We start from the raw sequence: 22,444 nt of genomic DNA on the forward strand, positions 1-22,444 counted from the left end.
TTTTTAAATTTTATTTCTATGTACTTTGTTAAAAGCATTGTTACAGTTACAACGGCAAAGGTGAAGAGTACGTATCATTCAGCCGCGAAAAGAGGGCACTGCGTGTTTGAACCTGCCAGAGTTTAAGCCTTGTTTGAAGCTACGTTTACACGATAGTTTTACAATACATTCAGCCTTGTTAATTTTTAGTACCTATTAATGCTTCTAGAGGGCAATAATGTATTGAAGATTTTAAAATTGAGAGTTTCCTTTTCATTAATATGTTTGTACATAGGTTTTGCATTTGCTACCACATGGTTAATATGTGATTCGTTAAACGTTTTCTTCAATCTATTTGAATATTTATATTTTTATTTGTCATTTAAAAATGTCAGTGCCCGATAAAGTGTTGATGCGAAAAATTAAGAAAAGAGAGAAGCGGAAACTCCAAGTACTAAAAAAACAAGAACTACAAGTACAAGATGGTAAATATATATTCAAAGTGTGATTAATTATTTATTGTACTCTATTTTATGTAACTATATTTTATAAGTTATTTTAATTAATAACTCATTCTATAGTAACAAAAGATGAAACTGCTATTGAGAATTCAGAACATAATAGTACGCAAAACGGAGTAATACTTTCCAATAAATGTAAACAATATTCCAACAATATAGAAGATGAGCCAATTAAAAGTAAGTAAAAAATTGTTTATTTTTGTTACGTTTCAAAATTGATTTTTGAAAGCCAATTCCATAATTTCATATATAGTAAGAGACAAAAGTATGCATACACACTTGGTATATCGAATTAAAAACAGCAATATTTTCTAATTTATTAGATATTTTCAAATAAATGTGGTAAGATTAACAAATACATACAAATAAAACTTAATTATATCACTGTGTAACTTGTAATAATATGAAAGTTACAAGTTTGTGATAATTTGTTAAGGTAAAAGTATTTGTACATTATTACTTTTGTTGACAAATGTAAGATATATCTTGCAATCAAAACATTTTAATTAGAATAAAGATTGTAACAATAAATTTGAAGTGTTTTCTGGATTTAGTCAGTGTGATAACAAGTTACAATTAAATAATTTGCAACATAGGACAGAAGTATAAAGAAACTTTATTAAAAGAGCAAAAAATTATAATAAATTTACATCAAGAAGGAAAACCGTATGCAAGTATTTCAAATATTGTCAGAAGGTATTGCTCAATTATACAAACTATAATAAACAAGTATAAAGAAGATGAAATATTGTAAAATTTCTGTAAGTGGTAGGCCTAAAACATTAAGTTGAAACGAAGAATAAGATATTACTAAAATTATTAAGAAAAAACCAGAGACAACTACAGCTGAAATTGTGACAGAAATTCAGGAAAGAATGCATAATAAAGTACATGCAAAAACAATACACAAAATATTGCATATGACACGATACTGAAGCAGAATACCAAAAAGAAAGCCACTTATTAACCAAGTAAATGAGAACAAATATTAGAATTTGTCAAAGAATATATAAATGTTAATCCTGATTTTTGGAATAGTGTATTCTCAAATGAGTCAAAATTTAATAATTATAAATTAGATAGTTGCCAAAAAAATATGGTAAATGCTGAATACAAAATTAAAGACAAAGAATTTTAAATCCACAGTAAAGCATGGAGGTGGAGTTATCATAGTGTGGGGATACATTGCTGCATCTAGGGTTGGGATAACTCAATAAACTTTTAAAGTTATTTTTCTCGGAAACAATGTCTCGTATGAAAAACTTTTATTCTATATGTTTTATTCAGTTTTTTATGTAGAATCACCATCTTCTTGCTTGTACTACCAGTTATATGAAACTCTGTATATTTAATAAATTAAAACACACTTTATTTTGATATACCAAGCGTAATAATACTTTTGTCGCTCACTATGCATTGAGTAAGAGGAGAAATGTTGGGATACAGAGATACGTTTAAATCATTCTATAATTGAATTAATTAAGAACTAAGTGCATTTGTTGTTGTTTTTAGTGGTACATAATTTAATATAATTAACAGAAATATAACATTTATTTAATTAATTTGTATATATTAAATGAAATAATCAATATATCATAATTTAATCAGTGTATTAGAAAAGTATTTTGATACTGTACAAGCTATATCATATGTATTAATTTTAAGTGCTAAAAATTGTGTTTTGTAGATACTTTAGATTTACATGTTTTTATTTCTTTTATAACTTTACTTTAAGTTGTAACATTATTAGTGTTATTTGAATATTTATTTTATTAATATATGATTTGGTGCAAATATTTTTGGGATATTATAATTTCACTAGTTTCTTCAAATAATTCGCTTGCCAATTTTAGAGTTCATAATAATAGTTAACATTTTTTACAGGATATCATATGAAGTATCTAAGACTTCTTTTTATTAAAGTATAAAAATATTTTTATTAAGGTATAAATAAAAATTATAATATACCAAGTAATATTTCTGAATACACGGAGAAATTGATAGAAAAAAGTATTCATTTGTTAAGTTTTTTCTAATAGATAAATGATATTTATAATAATTAATATTTAGTAGACTTCTTACTATATATAGTTATTTGTTACCATTTGAATTTTGATGTAATTAAATTATTTGTCATATTTCTTTCCATTTTTTACCATTCTTCTAATACGCTTTTTAAACTATTTTTATTCGAAAGTAAAGATTTATGCAAACAGCATTTTAGTTTTTTTTATATATCCATTAAGATCGATGATAAGGGGTGGAGGGGGGGTTCTAAAATGTATGGTGTATTAGATAACAACTATTATTTAATTAAATACGACTTGCCTAATCCATTAATGTAAATCAATGACAATAGACTTGTAAATTCTCTAATCCATTTGTAGGCATATAGTCTCACATCATAATGTTACTAATGCTTTAATATTTCTACTGTTTCCTTTCCATATTATTTTTCGTTGATTTGAATCCTAAATACAGTATTGTCTTGTTATAAGTCGTTTGTTAGGTGGACAAGAGCAACATATACTGCTATTTTACTACTGTATTTATTTATATTTTTTGTATTAAAAATTTAAGGTCTTTTGTCTTCATATTGATGTCATAAGATTAACATTAAGTACAAACCTAAATTAAACATATTGTTGTATTTCAAAGTTATATTAAAAAGAAAAAAAAATAGTAACGAGAAGCCAGAATTCAATTCCACTACCAATAGCTTTGTAGTCACTCGCTCTACTGACTTACCCAAAACTTACTCTATTAAAAAGATTTAAGCAATTCATTTACTATGTGCATATCAAACTTTAAATCAAAATATCTCAAAAATGAAGGCCCATTGTGAAGAACCTTATTAAAGTGTTTTAATACTAGGTATGTACTATAACTTACATCTACTACTATTCCAAAAACGATTTTCACTACTGTAAGGTCCTCTTGTCAGAATATGCAAACTTAGTTGTGTTAGTTAACAAGAAGGACGGAACGACGAGAATTTGTGTCGATTATAGAAAAATTAATGAAAAAATAATTAAAGATAGATCTCCATTACTGCTCATGAAGAATCAAATCGAAAAAATTGCAGGAAGCCAAAATTTATGGTATAATCGATTTATGCAATGGGTTTTTTCATGTTTTAATTGAACCAGATAGCACAAAATAAATTTTTTTTATGGTTGTTCCTAATAACGAGTATTAATTTTTAAAAATGCCATTCAGGCTTCGCAATGCTTCTTTTCCAAAGATTCATCAATGCTGTTTTCACACGGTGAGTAAATACAGTCTCCACGTGAATTGGAAGAAATGTTGTTTCCTTCAGCGTAAAATACAATATCTTGGCTGTATAATTGAAGATGGAGAAGTTAGGTTTGTGCAGAGTTTTCTGAGCCTAACAGGTTACTTCCGAAGGTTTGTCCAATGTTATTCGACAATAGTTAGACCTCTTACAAATTTATTAAAAAACAGGCATTCCACTTAAGTTCGAAGAGGAAGAATAACAGATGTTTGATCATCTTAAAACGTTTTTGACTACCAACCCAGTTTTAAAATTGTATAGAATCAATCCTAAAACAGAGGTACATACAAACGCTTTGATGCTTAGTTTTGCAGCGATACTTTTACAGAAAGACAGTGTTACTTGAAAATTTCATCCTCTTGGCATATATTAGGCTAGTAGTAAAACGACATCACCGAAAGAAAGATGCACTAGTTGTGAGTTAGAGGTACTCACGTTAGTAAAAGCGTTACGTAAATGCCGAGTATATTTGCTAGGAATACATTTTAAAATAGTAACCGATTGCCAAGCGTTTACCATGAGAAAAAAGGACTTTTGTACGCGAGTGACTAGGTGGTTCCTATTGCTTTTGGAATTTGACTACGTCGTAGAACATAGACCAGGCTGGAACTCACGTCGATGCACTTAACCGTCACCCAAACGCAGTGATGTTTACAGATGTTGACAAAATGGCGATAACTAAGCTTAGGCAGGCACAGATAGACGATGAAGAATTTAAGCAGTTGCTAAATGACGAAGAGAAACAAGGTGCTAGTTACGTAAAGAATGGATTATTGTATTTAGGGAGTCGACGTCGAATTGTTGTTAGTGGTATCGAAACGTACGCAAATTATCAGACATTATTTTGCGGCTCGAAAGACTGAGAAATTGATTAAAAGAGATTATTGGTTTGGACCAATGCGTCGTAAAATCGAAGCAGTAATTCGGAACTGCGTTGAGTGCATACCTAACGGAACGAAAACAGGTGGAGCAAGAATTTCTTCACTCTATAAATAAAGGGGCGGTACCTTTGAATACTTATCACATTGGTCATATCGGTCTATTGCGGTCCACTTGTAAGAATTATCGACACATTTTATTAGTAGTTGACGCGTTTATAAAATTCATCTGGCTCTGTTCGACCAAATCCACGGTTTTCAGTAATCCCAGATGCTTTACATCCGATCTAGGGACAGCCTTTACGTCTAATGTATTTCAGGACTACTGAAAAGAAGAGAATATCCTGCACAATTGCTTGGAACCAAAGTGCCAAGAGGAAGTGGGCTGATAGAAAGGTTTGATAGGATTTTAATCCCTATATTAGCTAAGTTGTCTATGTCAGATCCGAATCAGTGATACACATATTTAGGACGTGCGCAACAATATTTAAATGATTCTCCAATAAGAAGTACCTGCGCCTCACCGTTTCAATTATTAATTGGCGTTTATATGAGGTTAAAGGATAATCCTTGTCTTAAAGAAATGACCGAAAGAGACGAAGTTGTTATCTTTCTAAGGATAACAAGATGCATTGCGGAGAGAAACGAAAGAGCAGTTATACAAGTTGCAGGCGGAAAAGAACATATAATCAACGACGTAAACGCGCACATAACTTTATAGTTATGGTAACCTTGTAGTGATGAAGCAAACACAATTTGGATCAGGATAGAAACTGCATTCCAAATTCTATGGGTTGTACAGTGTGAGCACAGTGTTGCGAAATGATTGCTAGGTAGTGCGAAAAATAGGACAACATGAAGGTCCGCGGACAACATCCACTTCCGGAGACCACATGAAGCTATGGGTCATCAATAATAACGAGTGTAATGATTCGGGCAACGAGACTGTAGATAGTGGAAGTCGTGAAATGTAATTAAAAGTGATAGTGAAATCGTGCCGAGAGCGCCATTCGAGGACGAATGAATTGTTAAGATGGCCGATTGTAGGGCCGCCGAAGTTGTGTGTATGTGTGTCTGACAGAGTGAACTACCGAGTAGTTCGGGTAAGTTAGGCATATAGATAAAGCGAAAACGTTAAGATGTAGTAACTAAACCGTTTCATTTACTTTTATTTGTTTGAATAAATAAATTGACAACCAGATCCGTTATTTTTCCCACAGTATGTATATTGTAAGCTCCATTGCCGCACTATCCACTCTCTTTACGTTCTTGACTTGCGTGCGATAAAATATTATTTCTGTTTCAAAAATGACAGTTTTGACCATAACAGTAATCAGTGTGGTCGTTGAATCTCTATAAAAAAAAAATAAGTACATTATCTGTGAAGTAAAGGAGTTGCCTAACTAGTACACAGGAATGTGATAAATGTTAATAATGCAACATTGCTGCTAACATTGTCATCACTAGTCCTAACAATATTCATAATGGTTCATCATTTTCAATTCCTCCACTTACCATTACTTCAATGTCTTTATTGAACTTTTGTTGATTACTTCATTGCATCAAAGGAATGATGATTATAATGTGGCTAAATATAGAACTTGAATGAATCATCAGAGCATTTTTACTATATTATAGAAAAGCCTCTTTTCAAGTCATTATCCCAGTTACCATACTAAGACCCATCTATATAGGTCTATTATAAGATGTTGCCTTGTCATCTTTATTTAAAATATACTTGCCTCTACTGACTATGATAGAATGTGTCCTTAATTAAGGGCCTACATTACAACAGAACATTTACTTTTTGGTTTAAAAAAAGTGAAATTCATTAGACAATTTTACATTGAGAATTTAGTATAAAAATCGAATAAAATATATATCTTGTAATATGTATTTATATTATATTGCAGAGAAAAAAAGAAAAGAAAAAAATGATAAGATATTAAGTGTAGATAATACGAATGTCAATAATACCAATTCTATGTCAAAAGAACATAATGTTGACAATGTAGTTGCAGATCGTAAGTACAATAATATAATAGAATATTATGTTAAATTACGTTTTATTATTTAGTCAATTTTATTTTGTAGTACCTGGATCTGCAGTAGAATTGAAAGTAGCAAATGATACAAGTTTCAAAGTATTAGAAGAAGTAGTATGTGAAAATACATTAAAAGCAATAGAAGAAATGGGTTTTACGCATATGACAGAAGTACAAGCATTGTCAATTCCTCCTTTGTTAGAAGGCAGAGATTTAGTGGGTTCTGCAAAAACAGGATCTGGAAAAACTTTAGCATTTTTAATACCAGCAATTGAATTAATTTATAAATTGAAATTTATGCCCCGCAATGGTATGTGATTGACAGATGATTGATGAAATATTTTTACTTTATTTTATTACATTCTTACTTGCAGGTACAGGTTGTATTATTATATCCCCAACACGAGAATTGTCTATGCAAACATTTGGAGTTTTAAAGGAACTAATGAAGTATCATTTCCATACATATGGTTTACTAATGGGTGGTGCTAATAGGCAGACTGAAGCTCAAAAACTTACAAAAGGAATTAATATTATTGTAGCTACACCTGGTAGATTATTGGATCATTTGCAAAATACTCCAGATTTCTTGTATAAAAACCTCCAATGTCTCATTATCGACGAAGCTGACCGTATTTTAGATATCGGTTTTGAAGAAGAAATTAAACAAATTATTAATATTTTACCAAGTTAGTGTAATTTCCAAATTTGAAAAATAGTAAAATAATTAATCAAAGGCAGTAATATTCTATGTTATAATATAACGAACAATTTACAGAAAAAAGACAAACAATGTTATTCAGTGCAACACAAACTAAGAAAACAGAAATGTTAACAACTTTAGCTTTGAAAAAGGAACCCGTCTATGTTGGCGTTGATGATGATAAAGAGAAAGCAACAGTAGAAGGATTAGAACAGGGTTATGTAGTTAGCCCCAGTGAAAAAAGGTTTTTACTTCTATTTACCTTTTTAAAAAAAAATAGGAAGAAAAAAGTTATGGTTTTCTTCAGTTCTTGCATGTCGGTCAAATATCATCATGAACTTTTGAACTACATTGACTTACCAGTATTAAGTATACATGTACGATCATATAATATAAAATATATATAATTGGTAATAAAATATAGCTCTCTACTAATTTCTTTAATTAAATAACAGGGAAAACAAAAACAAACAAAGAGGACAACAACCTTTTTTCAATTTTGTAATGCCTCTTCTGGTATACTACTTTGCACTGATGTAGCTGCACGTGGTCTTGACATACCAGCTGTTGATTGGATCGTACAATATGATCCACCAGATGATCCTAAAGTAAATTATCAGTAGCATTATTAGTTTTTAGACAAGTCACTTTAAATATATTCCTTTTCTTTTTCAATGTACAAACTGATAGTGTTAAAAACATGGATGTTTCTCTTTCTAATTAGCTATAAAGTGTTATCTTAGCGGAAAATCTAAAAATTGCATATTAAATTTGAAAAAATCACTAATTTGATGATAAACGAAGAAACTAAATACGATTTTAGGAATACATTCATCGCGTTGGTAGAACAGCTCGAGGAGAAGGTAGCAGTGGCCATGCCTTATTAATTTTAAGGCCAGAAGAACTTGGTTTTCTTCGTTACCTTAAACAAGCCAGGGTACCAGTAAACGAATTTGATTTCTCATGGAATAAGATTGCTGATATTCAATTGCAGGTGGGTTTTAATTTTGTTTCTTTTTAAACTAAAAATAATAGAATCTGTAGCTTATGAGAATGTGAATATAGGAGGCATAGAAATACTGAATGGTCAGAAGTTGAGGGATACAGATAAAAAAGGGACATTACGAAAATCAAAAAAAAATAAAAAGAGTATTACAGGAATTTTTCTGATGCGAGATGTTAGCGTATTTAATAGACTCCCGTAGAGAATGTTGAACTATATTAAAAAAAATGTATATCTATATAGGATGATCCACTTTACTTTAGCACTATAAATATTGATGTTAATATTAACGATACGAAGAAATGTTTAAAATTAATTATAAAGAACAACGACTTGTTAAAACATATTCTCGTATTCATAAAATATTGCATTGCTTAATCTTTTCAGGGATAGTGGCACACAAAAATAAATTCAGTTTTCATGCTATTTTAAATATTACATTTTATTATAATAAAATAAACTAATATTTATTAAATTATCAACTCTCTGGTTTTAGCTTGAAAAGTTGATTTCGAAAAATTACTTTTTAAACATATCGGCGAAAGAAGCATTTAAAGCATATGTAAGAGCATATGATTCTCACCACTTGAAGCAAATCTTCGATATCGAGACTTTAGACTTAGCAAAAGTTGCAAAATCTTTTGGATTTGTTGTACCACCAGCCATGGATCTGAGTATCCTTTTTAAAATTATATATAAGCATGCGTGCATGCATACACACGCACACACAAACACACAGTGGCGTGCAAAATTTCCCGACCAAATTGGTTTTCCAAATTCTCCCACATGAAAAAGCTTCAGCAATTCTGTTTTGTAATTACGTAAAATTTAATACGTTTTATAATATTCCATAACTGACAGAAGACAGTTTTAAGCGCATAAAATTCGTTATGCGAAAAATTGTTAGGGTATTATTAAAGTGATATTTCGATGTCAACATTTACTAATATCACCCTTGATTTATATATTTTATACGAAATACGATGATAGAAGTTTCATTCAAAAAGAACCAAAAATATAGAAGTTTCATCATTGTATTAGTATTGGACCTTTTCCCCTTTCATTTGTTGTCTTCGAAGAACGATTCGAGGTGTATAAGATTTAAAAACACTTCTGTTGGATAATTTTTTATACAGTTATACAATTTTTACTGCATAATGATCTGATAATTTATATTTGCATTGTTCTGTACAATATTTCCTTAACAGTGTTTAACATAATAGATGTGGGACTCAGCAAGAATTCACGACCACGAAAGAGATTAGGTGGAGGTGGATATGGATATTTTAAAAACATGAATAATCCAAATTCGGAGAGGCAACCGTATCGCAAGAAGATAATTCAGCAAAGGAAAAAACATGACAAAGACAGTCGACAATTTTCTAGATAACTATACTTGGAAATGTTTAATAATTTTAATACCTATAAATATATAGTTTAATTGTATGTGTAATTCCAAAACTGTATGTAATGTATACTTTCCATTTTCCATCACATTTATATTAACACTAGTTATATCATTCCCATTAAGTAATGCATAATTTGATTAAAAATTAATTTTGTAATTAATTACAATAGAATTATAAAAATACAATATTTAGCTAAGTTATTGTACAAAATATTAGATTTATATAATGTATTCAAACATTTCTCTGTGTAGGTGTACAACTTTGCTTCCGCCGTTTTTCCCCCGAAATTCGAGGTTTTATTGTAAAAAACTGGTTATACATTTATGATTCAAAGTGTTGTCCATCGCTGGCCACTACTTTCTCTCATCTTTTGGGCAACGTACAAATCTCGTGTCGAAACAACTGGTCATCTTTTGAAGCGATCCACGAATCGCTTCAGGCGATCGCCTGTGATTGTTTCAGCCGATTTTAACAGCTCATATTACACTACGCCGAGTTGGTCCCATCAAACACAGAGCATGACCTTGGAACCGTAAATATTCCGTTTGGTCGTCGACGTGGAAACATGCCCGGCAACTATCCATGATTTTCTTCGCTTAGGATTATCGTAACGAACGCATTTTTCGTCCCTAGTTACAATGCGATGCGGAAATCCCTTTTGTCTTTGCCTTTCAAGCAGCTGTTCACAAGCAAACAAACGTCATTCAACATCTCTCACCTTCAACTTGTAGTGCACCCAATTTTCTTGCTCTGAATGATTCCCATGGCTTTGAGGGATTTCAAAATGGCTCGTTGAGTCATTCCCCAATGATCGTGCCAATTCCCGCAAATGATGAGAATTTGGCTCGTAAATTGACATTTTCAATCGAGAATAACTTTATAATACAGACACATATAATGTTTCTATTGGGTTACATTGATAGATCCCCAAGTTTATTGTAATGCATCTATTTATCTATTTCGACCACAACTTACCGCCAACGCTATCTATCGGAAAACGACGGAAGAAAAATTGTACACCTAATATTATAGAAAACATTAGATTTATATGATGCATTAAAAAATTTCTAAATGAATTGTGTGTATGTGCGCGTGTGTGCGTTAAAACTGAAATGGTCGTCACATAATTTCCATTATCTGTGCTCTTTACTTAATTTTTTGTCTTCCTTTAAATGGTGTACATTAAGACACGTACATATCATACAATTTTAAATCAAAATACATTTGTACAGCGTTATTGACTTCTTTAAGTGTTTGGAATGTTTTATTAGATAAATGATTTCTTCTTTAGGGAATATGATTGGTAATTGAAAAATTTCGAATTCAACGACTCAATTTTATGCAGTGTGAAATGACACGAGGTCGAGTTATCCTACCGAAAAAGAATTCTTTTCTTACGGGGGTGGTCCCAGAAGTACCTGGCCTAACAAAGAAAACACAAAAAGTTTGAGAAAATATATCTTTATTTCTCTACATAGTCTTCTTTTAGATCAATACACTTTTCCCAACGATGTTCAATAGCTTCGATACCCCGTTTATAGTGAGAACCGTCGAGTTCTGCAAAATAGTCATCAACCACAGACTCCACCTCTTCGTTGTTGGCAAATATTTTACAACCGAGCCATTTTTGTTCAAGTTCGGAAACAGAAAATAATTCGAGGGAGCTAAATCTGACGAGTAGGGTGCACGAGAAAGTAATTCGAACTTTAACTCATTGATTTTGGCCATCGTGATAACGGATGTGTGAACTGGTGCATTGTCTTGATGAAACCAAACCTTCTTTTTCGCCAAATGCTGTCGTTTCTTCTTAATTTCATTGCTCAAACGATGCAAAAAGTTCGCATAATACTCGTCGTTGATTGTTTTCCCTTTCTGAAGATAATCAATGAAAATTATCTCACGTGCATCCCAAAAAACTAGCGCCACTGACCTTGCCTGCATATGGAACTGTCCTCGACTTCTTTGGAGCCGCTTCTCCTCTTTCAATCCATTGTTTTGACTATTCTTTTGTCTCAATTGCGAAGCGATGGACCCATGTTTCATCCATGATCATGAATCGACTCAAAAACTTGGCTTTATTGCTGTGAAACCTCGCCAAACACTCTATCGTATCATTTTCACGACGTTGTTTTTGTTCCATTGTGAGCAATCGTGACATTCATCTTGCTCACGACATTCTCACGTCCAAATTTTCAATCAATATGCGATGTACAACACTTTTTAATATGCCTACCATGTCCACCAGCTCGCACACTTTCAGACTGCGGTCATCCAATACTATTTTGTGGATTTTTATCACCGTTTCAGAAGTAGTCACCTCATTTGGACGATCAATGCGATGTTCGTCTTGACAGCTCGTACAGCCTTGTTTAAACTCTGCCACCTAATATTTTACTACTAGGTTGTTCAATAAGTTTTGTCGTTCGATAAGAAAAATACGATTTCATTGTTTGAAATACATTTTGTTTTATTCAATATACTTTCCCTGAACTTTAATACATTTGTTCCAGTGACATTCTAATTTATGGATTCCATCCCTGAAGTGAGAAACCGGAAGATTGTCGAAATACGCATCCACGGCTGCTATTATCTCGTCGTTCGATAAAAATCGTTCCCCACGCATTAATATTTTGAGATGTGAGAACAGCCAGAAGTCAGAGGGAACTAAATCTGACGAATAGGGTGGATGTTGCAACAATTCGTACTTTAATTCACTGATTTTCGCGATGGTTTTTTGAGTTGTTGTTTTACCAGTTTGGAGGTAATCCACGAACAAAATTCCTTTTGTATCCCAAAAAACTGATGCTAACACTTTCTTGACTTACTTCTGGACCCTAACTCGCTTCGGAGCCGAAGTACAGGGTTCACACCACTCTTTAGCCTCTTGTTTCGATTCAGGATCATGGTGGTAGATCCAAGTCTCATCCATAGTGATGAAACAACGCATAGAATCCTTTTTATTCTTTCTAAAACGCTCCAAATGTTGCTGAGAAATTCGCATTCGAATGTGTTTTTGTTCCATTGTTAGCGAATGCGGCACTCATTGTACACACAGCTTTCTGAAACCCAAAACTTCAGCCAAAATATTGCTCATACTGTCTAATGAGATCTCTAGGGTTTCTATTAAATCTCTCTCGGTTAATCGACGATCTTCCAAAACCATATCCTATATTTTTGCTATGATTTCTGGTGTTAATGCACTTTTTGGATGTCCTTCGCGTGGATCGTCTTGAAGACTTGTACAACCACGTTTAAATTCAGCAACCCATCTTTCAACTGTTCTAATTGAAAGTGAGGAGTCCTTATATACTTTTGACAATCGTTCATGAATTTGTTTTGGTGTTACAACACCTTCCAAAAATAAAAATGTTATCACTACTTGATATCCAATTTTTTCCATTGCAAAAAAATACTATGGTACTTCAACTTTGAACAAACAAAGGAGCAAACTACCCCCAGAGTAGAATCTAGCTCCGCTTTGATATCGGTTGGAGTGAGGCCTTTCAAACGAAAGTATTGTATCACATAACGATAATCAATTTTTTCCATGTTTACAAATTCACTGAGAACGTGGACTATTGTTGGCTGCCAAACAAATACTAAACAACGTGGCGCCGTCAACCTTCAAATTTAAGTTTCATAAGGTCGGTACTTTCTCCTTTGGTCATTCTTTTCAAACAACTACTACCATCTGGGACTACCCTCTTAAGTATGACTAATGGCTGTTTTCTTTCAAGAGATCTATATACTTGACCTAATAGCTGACTGTGAACATCAACATTGAAGATTTGATTCAGACATGAATTATTATTTATTTAGAATGTAAAAACTTTTCAGGGTGGGCTCCTTGCTATTGTACACCACAGTCATTTTCGAATAACCTTATCATAAAATGTCCATTTCTCGTTACATAATAAAGAACGCAACGAAATAGAATCTTCTCGTTCACGAATAAGAAACGAAACACATTGATACTTGTATAGCATTATGGAACGATCATTTTATCGATCATTATGTCTCATCACGTAGAATACAATTAATTAACAAAAGAGAAAAGTCTACTGACAACAACACAACAGAGACTTAATGCTGGTATGATTTCGATACCAGTATGACAACGAAACCAATATACTAGGTGTACAAGTATGGAACGCGGATTTTTTTTCCAAAATAACACGTTATTTTCGGAAGAATGATAAAAATAGCTTTATTCAAAGTATGCTTCTTTGCTAGTTTGGCATTTTTTGGCATGGCATCGAGCCATTTTTTCACATCTTCGTATGAATCAAAGCGCTGCTCGGCAAATGCGTGACCCATCGATGTAAACAAGTGGTAATCGGAAAGAGCCAAGTCTGGTGATCAAGCCGCATGGGGTAGAACTTCCCAGCTGAGTGCTTTCAACGTGCCGCGAACCGGTTTCGTCGTATGTGATGGAGCATTGTCACGGAGAAAATTGACCTTGTGTTGCCTCTTTTGGTATTCTGGTCTTCTTTCAAGCAGCGAATGGTTCAAATTGATCAGTTGTTGTTCGTAGTGTTTATTAACCGTTCATTAACGTTATTAACCGTTTCACCAGGTTTTAACAGCTCGTAATAAACCACACCCTTCTGGTCCCACCAAACACAGTCTTTCTGCCAAAGTGATTCGGTGTTGCGGTCGATGTGGATGGTGCGTCTGGGTCTACCCATGATTTTTTGCGTTTGGGATTCTTGAAATAAATACACTCTTCATCCCCGGTAACGATACGATGCAAAAACGACTTAATTTTGCATCGTGCGAGCAAAATTTCACATGTGCTTTTGCGCCTCTCCATCTGTCTGTCGTTAAACTCGTGTGTCACTCACCTTCTGATCTTCCGAATCTTTCCCATCTCTCGTAGGCGATTAGAAACAGCTTGTCGACTAACGTTTAATTGCTCTGCGAGTTGTTTTTGTGTTTGTGAATCGTCTTCGTCCGACAGAGCTTGCAATTCCACATCTTCGTATCTTTTTGGTGGTTTTCCATGTTCCTTGTCTGCAACATCGAAATCACCACTTTTAAAACGCCGAAACCAACGTTCACACGTATCTTGGGATAGAGCATGTTTACCATAAGCTTCTTGAAGTAACCGGTACGATTCAGCAGCAGTTTTCTTCGAATGAAAATAAAAAATTAATGCTGTTCGCGAATGCTCTTTGCTTGGTATCAATTGCGAGATATTGAACACAGCAACACAACACTGTTAAAACAGTTTTTCAATTTATCACTCGGGCGCATCTGACACTTATTGATGGCACAACAAAATGGCGTACAAAATGTCAAATCTGTATACCACAAACAGCATTGGTGCGTCATCCGTTGTCTGCAATCCGCACTTCAGACTTGTACACCTAATATGTAAATAGTTAATTATTTACATATTATGTAATAATTAATTATTAATATGTAATTAATAAATATGTATTACCGAAAACTAAAATAAACACCGGGATTACATATCTCAGTTCGACCAGTCTTCACCCTCTTGTTATTGAATTTGAGGGCCAATCTTCATTTATTCACATTCGCTTTATCGTTGTCTGCTATCTCATTTTATTTTAAAGTACATCGACGTTCCAACGATATTATATTCTTTATTTCTTTTTCGTTTATAACAATTTAGCGAATTTAACGGGGCGAGGATAGGACCCCTGTAAAGTGATGAAATTTTCGGTATATGTAAAAGAGAAGAAAGTGTACAGGCAGAATATAGGATTGGATTAATTTAATTTGGTTTTCTTTATTTTTTTTTTAATGTAATAATAACATAAAAAATACAACATAAAAATGTATAGCGTTTCAAAGTCTGCTATCTTATTCTACATAGTGATTCCCTCGCTAGTGGACTCAATTCGGTGTTTTTGTACAATGATCCATCGATGCAGAAGTCGATATCGTTGTGCGTCATCGGTTAGTCGACATCGCATCGAAGACAGAATATACCATAAACGAAGACGGAGAAGAAATATAATTTCCATCGTTAAATTATAAAGGTTGTACCAGTTGGTGGTGGTAATTTCTTTCGTTTCTGTATCACAGCGATTTCGGTTTCGGCTAGCGACCGGCAACACAAGTACGTTAAGAAAATGTACCGGCTTTAGATTTCTACTTTAAAAAAAAATCTCGATTATTGTAACGAAATTACGAAACCGAAAAATATTATCAACTATGGGTAAATATACCCGGTATTTCTGTACGGTTTTTATAACAGTTATGAAAATATAAACAAACATTACCGGTATTTCACACTTTGGTATAAATCTCCGAATGTGGTAAGCATAACAATGGAGTTACAAATATTCGCATTTAATCATGATTAACATCAACTCGTAGAAAATGCAAAACCATTTTCTTGGAAAATGTAGATTAATCAATTTTTAAGTAATTATTATTAAAGTACTGTACGATTAAACATTCGATATTAATTTTCCATTGCATCGTTAAAATTATCAACGCATTGTAACGCAAAATCTATCTTTTTCGATTTTTTTGATTACTTCTCATGTTTTTTATGAAAAAGTGGGATGGAGAGGGCAGAGAGAGAGAGAGAGAGAGAGAGAGAGAGAGACTGACTAGAAAGCATGTATCGATTGGTAAAACATAATACGAGAAACACTTTATAACGTGTGACACCTACGTTGTTTCTCAGTAGGACCATGTATGGCACATGTTGCATGACGTCAACGCTATTTTACATTAACCAATATACGTGTGTAGGCGCGTCGTATATCGCAAAGGTAACGCTCGTGGGAGAACACTAAGGCAATAGCCTTTAGAATCAATTGCTGTCCACGATTAACGTCTTTGTAGTTTACTTGTGAAGTTCGTGATTTTACTGAAATAGTAATAGTTCAGAATTGTACAATTCACAACTTGTATGCAGAGTAAACAATTTGACGAAGAGTACTGCTTTGAAAACTAATAAATGTATTTCATTAATACATTTGTAAGTACAAACTTTGAATAAAATTTCTGAGTTTTTATAAAAAATGTTGACTGTTTACATTGTTCCTGGAGTTTCTTTGGACCAATTGATCAAGATGAGTATAATTTGAACAATTATATATTTAAATGTTTCGATCGTAGTTTAGATCCGCCTTGGTAAAATATATTAATTTATATTAAAAAAATGAATAGTACACAAGATACCAATTGTTCGGTGATGAGTTATCTTTATACGAGAATTATTACTAGAAAAATAAATAGTAAATGGTGGAAATGTTTAATTTAAGCTTGCATCGATCGTTTTTATTATTCTATTGATATTTAACAAGGAGTAAACTTTATACGATATTTTCAAGAGTAAAGAAGAATGTTTAGAAATTAAACAATGGTGGTTATCGTTACGTATATAAATCCTTAAGTTTTAGTTGCTTAAAATGTGGCAAACTGTTGGAGATAATAGTTCGCAGAAAGAAATGGGCAATATTTGAGCCTTTTGCAAGTCGTATCGGAGAAACACAAACATCCACGCGTGCAACAGGCAATATTATAAATAAAGAGATAAAATTTCAAATCACTCGAGATAAACAGATTTTTTTTCCAATATTATGCAATTGATTGAGAAAAATCGGATTGTCGATCGAGTTTACTAACGCGTAACTCATATTTTTGACGAACAATATAATGAACATTTTACAATACGTATAAATTGTTTAATGACAATCTTATCGTGTCTTCGTAATAATTGTTCCTCGTAGTTTGACTCGGGTGACGTTGCGGAGATCTTGTTTTCAACAGTATTTTGCAGCAATTAGTTCAAATTTAATTTGTAATTCTTGCGTAATAAATAATAAAGACGTTGTTCGTCATAAAATATACAAGTATTTGGATAAACTGTGACTTTTACGATAATAGCACCGGTTGAAATCATTTTTGACTAAATCTTCGTAGGTGGAGTCAATGCATCAATAGACCAAAGAAGAGACCTTATGATTGCATCACAATTTTTCATGTTGTTAATGGAATCACAATTTTTGCGGCATTCAAATATAAAATAAATATTAAAATTGTCGATTCACGGTAGGTTTTCAGCTGCCACTAATATCTGCACACATACAGCCTTGAACCCATCCACTTTAGAACGTGATTAATAAACTCTTATTTCAATGTCCTTCCAATTTATCCATACGATGCTAAATCGACAACGATTCGTTGGTTTTAACGCCAAGCTACTTATTTCAGTGTCCGGACGCGTTTCACGAAAAAAAAAACATTATATGTGCGCTATTAGTTACAATTCCTTTGCAATATTTTCGTAACACAATATAATTACATAAAATTTCAAAATGGTTGAAGTTTTCAAATTATAATAATTTCAGGTTAATGTTGGACACGATTGTACTTCTCTACTTTAGAAGTATGCATGACTTTTTTTTGAATAAAAGAACTGATAAGGAACAAGCGTTGGCGGTACTTGAATTAGTAGAAAATTGGAAATTAGTAGATAAAGTTCAAGCCGTTTCAAATATTAACGTAAACATCTTGACCGGGTAAACAATTTTCTTCCTATCGATATGATAACTTTCGTTCAACTTTATCCTGAAAAGTTTCTTTTAAATAAAGAAAAAAAGTAGCCACGAACATATTTTCGTTCATTAGTTTCACCGTATGTACCGTTTCTTGATTTTAAGCGCAACTGTCCTATTAAACAAACGCATTATTAGATGAATGTATATTTCACTTAGACTGTAATTCTAGAAAACAATTTTTGTATGGAAATGACAAAATAAATGTACTACACTATTATGTGTGTTGTCCGTACGGAATACTGCTTCCCTTTTATTTATAATACAAGCTGTTAAAAAAAAACGAATTTCTTCTACGGCTTAGGAGACGGAGTACTGCGATGCGGATATTTTTTACGTAGAAACGACGTGTCGTGTAAATATTATCATTGCCGAGAACGTACGTAAAATACAAGCATTTCTATGTTAAAGTAATAATAGACTAATATTAATAATAAACTGCCTGCTACAATTATGTAATCACCGAAACGATGATTAAACAATTACCTATATTTGTGTTTACATGTAATCGGTGATATTCTTTTATTTTTATACAGTTGTATCGTTAAGTCATAGATACCTATTCTGATTTAATTATTTACGTGCAAAGAATCCACTTGTACCGGCAGTATTAAAAATCATAGTTTACACTTAAAGGATTAAGGCTAGATGCATATTATTGTCTTTTCGTTGATTAAACTGTTTATTTGAATGGAACACCGACCATAACTTCTTAACATTAACAATCAAACGCCACTTTGATTGTTTTGTCGAATCAAGGAACAATCGATAAGTATACTCGCTCTCATAACAAGAAAGTTGATAACATATGCCTAGCCTAATTTTCGATCCTACATTAATTAAACACTTTTCATCTTTTTTTAACAACCTGAATGATACAAATATGAACATTGGTCTGTTTTCAATAAAGTGAAGAAAAATTATCAGTTTAATTTACATGTAATAATTATTAATTATTATTTGCTTCAGTATTCGATAGAAATATGCGATTATTGTTTCATCGGTTTCTTATTTTTCACGATGTATCAATTATTGCGCACCTTCAATCTAGAACATGATTCTCCGCGTAATACTAATTTGAAAGTAGGTAGAATCATCAAGTATGTACTTTATAGTACACTGCTTTGAGATTATAAAGCAAACTGAACACGTTGCTAATGTACGACAGCACAGCTGCAACGCGCTTTATGTAGGTATGTTTGAAATAGTAGAATACTTTACACGAGTTTCAATTTTTTTTTTTTCGTTAAAAATGAGTTACAGGTAATTTCTCATAACAATTTTTAATATCCAGATAACTGTCCATGGAGTATTCTTACCACTTTGTTTATTCGACACGAACGTGTGGTCGTCAACCAACAGATAAGAGAACAATCAGGTAAATACGTATGTGTAGGATCGAATTTCAACCATTAATAAAACTAGAAATTCGTATATTGTTTATTATACCCTTAGAAATGTATTATCAATGCATAAGCGAGTGTTCCCTTATAAATCAAGTCCAAATACGATTTCGTTCCACCTGTTTTAAATTATGCGTGTGTTCGGTAAACCATGCTGACGATTTTGACGCTCAAACTGTGGAAGTTAAGTCGAATAAGGGCTTGTTTGTACTCATTTTCATTGAAAAAACATTGACAATCGATTAGCGAGACTCTCATAATGACAGAATTAAAAATATGAACATTTTAATTTTAGTAACTCGTGTTCCTTCTGAACGTCGAATGCAAGTATGTCCGAGTCACATTTACAATTAGTGTTGTTTTATCTTACTCTCGGTGAATTTTCTTCACCCTATTCGTGGATTTTTTAAATAAAACTCCATTCACCTTACTTTAGAGGAATTGTACGCTTCAACGTTTTCAGATAAGGGGTATTTTTTGGAATTTACTATGAAAAAGGAACTTAATCGATTACTTTAAAATGTGTCACACACATTTAGCAATTATTGGAGAACAACAATAAATTTTCATACATTAATAGCTTACCAAAAAAGAGTTGTTAAACAAATGATTAAAAAAACAATCTGTTCCTCTTTCAGAAGTGATCGTCGATAAACACTATTAGCTTGAAAGAAACTACAAACAAAGTTTTGTTAACTACAAGTTTGTTCACTCGTGATACTAAAATAAATTAAAAGAGTTGAATATTTATATAATAAAAGAAAAAAAACTGGTGGATACTGTTACAGATTTAATACGATAGATGGATGAACACATATTCTACAAATGATTAAAATTTCAAGTTGAAAATTTTATTAGTTTCTGTGATGTTCCATCCGTAAACATGAAAAATGTAGGTTTGAGAAAAACAGTTTTTAAGTTTTTGTAACGATTAACACATAATTCGATCGTGACTCGCTGCCGCACGACGCCGTCTTCCTCAAGGTCTCATAATTTTGTCGATTCTTCAATTCTTCTGTGGCTTACAAGTTTTCTAGGGTATTCTTAAAGTAATAAACAATCGAAAATTGAAATAAAAAGAATCGATTTTCTAGACACGTAGAACGTAAAACACTCGTTAAATATCCATTAGCGGACGCATTCAATCTTCATAATGTATTTTAAAGTTTCTTGTTCCGTTTATACTTCTAATTGTGCTAATTATACTTCTATTTACATAGTGAGACATCTTACATTATAATCGTTTACAGTTACGTTATAAATATCAATTTAGAAGGTTTTTTAGAAATCAAATCTCCGCGTTTGTAATTCTAAAACAATAATGAACAAAAATACATACAGAGTATGGAAGAATGGTATCTAAAATTTTATAAACATCTGTGTAATTAACGTATTTTTTGTGTGTTTCGTTCGAAACGATTTTGTCGTCTTCTTTCTTAGCGCGCGATATAACTAAATACTTTGTAGCACAATATTGGCACTAAAAACGAGACGGGAAGTGGTGGATTATGTCAATTTGGAGAAAAAGTGAGTCATTATTTTCTAATAGGACATTTGTGTTGTGAACAAGTTAAAAATAGAATAATAGTAAGAGAATAACTCTTAACGCATCGAATCTCGCTATAAACCCGAGACAATTATTTCTTTAGGTGATCATTTATAAATATTGTCAATGTCATGTTATTGATATATTCCAAATCTTGATAATCCATTTATTAACTAGTTTTTGACAATGATAGTTAAAATTTTCTGCGGTTAAAAAAATATAATCGTTCAGGGCTCCAAACAATTAAAGATTCAGAACACGTTAGCATCATTTCAAACTTCCTTTATTCAACGGGCATAAAGTTGTACATACATATATGACAACAGGGACGACAATTTCAACAATTTGTGAATGATTAGAATAAATACATTATCAAATTATAGTATCATATTTACAATGTTCATGAACGACTATTAACGAAAGTAAGCGACAGTTTGTAGAAAAATTGATCAAATAGACAATTGCTTCATTAGCAATTTTCTCGACATTTTCTTGAAAAAATTAAGCTATGTACGAAGAAAACGTATTGTATAATTACTTCTTTTTACACGTTATGTTATAACGGAGAACCCAAACTGTGCCAGACCTTGTATACTGACCATTTTTCATCATATTAATTTATATTGATTCAACATTGCATGCGGTTTCTTCGCCTGTAAAATTTGGGCACAAAATAAGTTTCAGCTGATTTTAAAATATCAAGTTAACGTTGAAATCTAAATTTAGATTAAGGTTTATTTAAAGCATTGGCGTGTTTGAGTACTCAGTCGGTTAATTTTATTAAATTTGGAAGAATTTCACAGCCATCTTACGTACAGATATAACAGAAATAAATCCGTGGATAAAATTGTACGTTAAAACGATTCGAAAACGTATTTTTTTTTATAACGAACATGCAACTAACAGGATAACGATATATCGATTGTGCATGGATTAATATCTTGAAATTTTGTGACTTCTTACGCAACGATAAGGCACGTCGGTAAACATGTTTCATGGTGTTCCATTAGTAAAAAGAGTTTTACGAAATGACTACCAGTTCATGAACCACAAAATTCGTAAGATGTAGGGCACGCTACCAGATGAATGCGTCCCTGAATTATCCAACTTGTGTGC

General features: G+C 32.3%; 1 protein-coding gene across 1 annotated transcript; it reads left to right on the forward strand.

Moving 5' to 3' along the window:
- Window positions 1–282: 282 nt before the first annotated feature.
- Window positions 283–16,829, forward strand: Pit (probable ATP-dependent RNA helicase pitchoune). The gene is made up of 10 exons (XM_076316107.1): window positions 283–464; window positions 561–677; window positions 6,587–6,697; window positions 6,768–7,028; window positions 7,093–7,407; window positions 7,497–7,798; window positions 7,877–8,029; window positions 8,245–8,415; window positions 8,921–9,098; window positions 9,648–16,829. Exons 1-10 carry the CDS (start codon window positions 368–370, stop codon window positions 9,812–9,814), a joined length of 1,872 nt encoding a protein of 623 aa, XP_076172222.1. The 5' UTR covers window positions 283–367; the 3' UTR covers window positions 9,815–16,829.
- The last annotated feature ends 5,615 nt before the right edge of the window (window positions 16,830–22,444 follow it).

Source organism: Ptiloglossa arizonensis, chromosome 7, assembly GCF_051014685.1.
Source record: "Ptiloglossa arizonensis isolate GNS036 chromosome 7, iyPtiAriz1_principal, whole genome shotgun sequence".
NCBI lineage: Eukaryota > Metazoa > Arthropoda > Insecta > Hymenoptera > Colletidae > Ptiloglossa > Ptiloglossa arizonensis.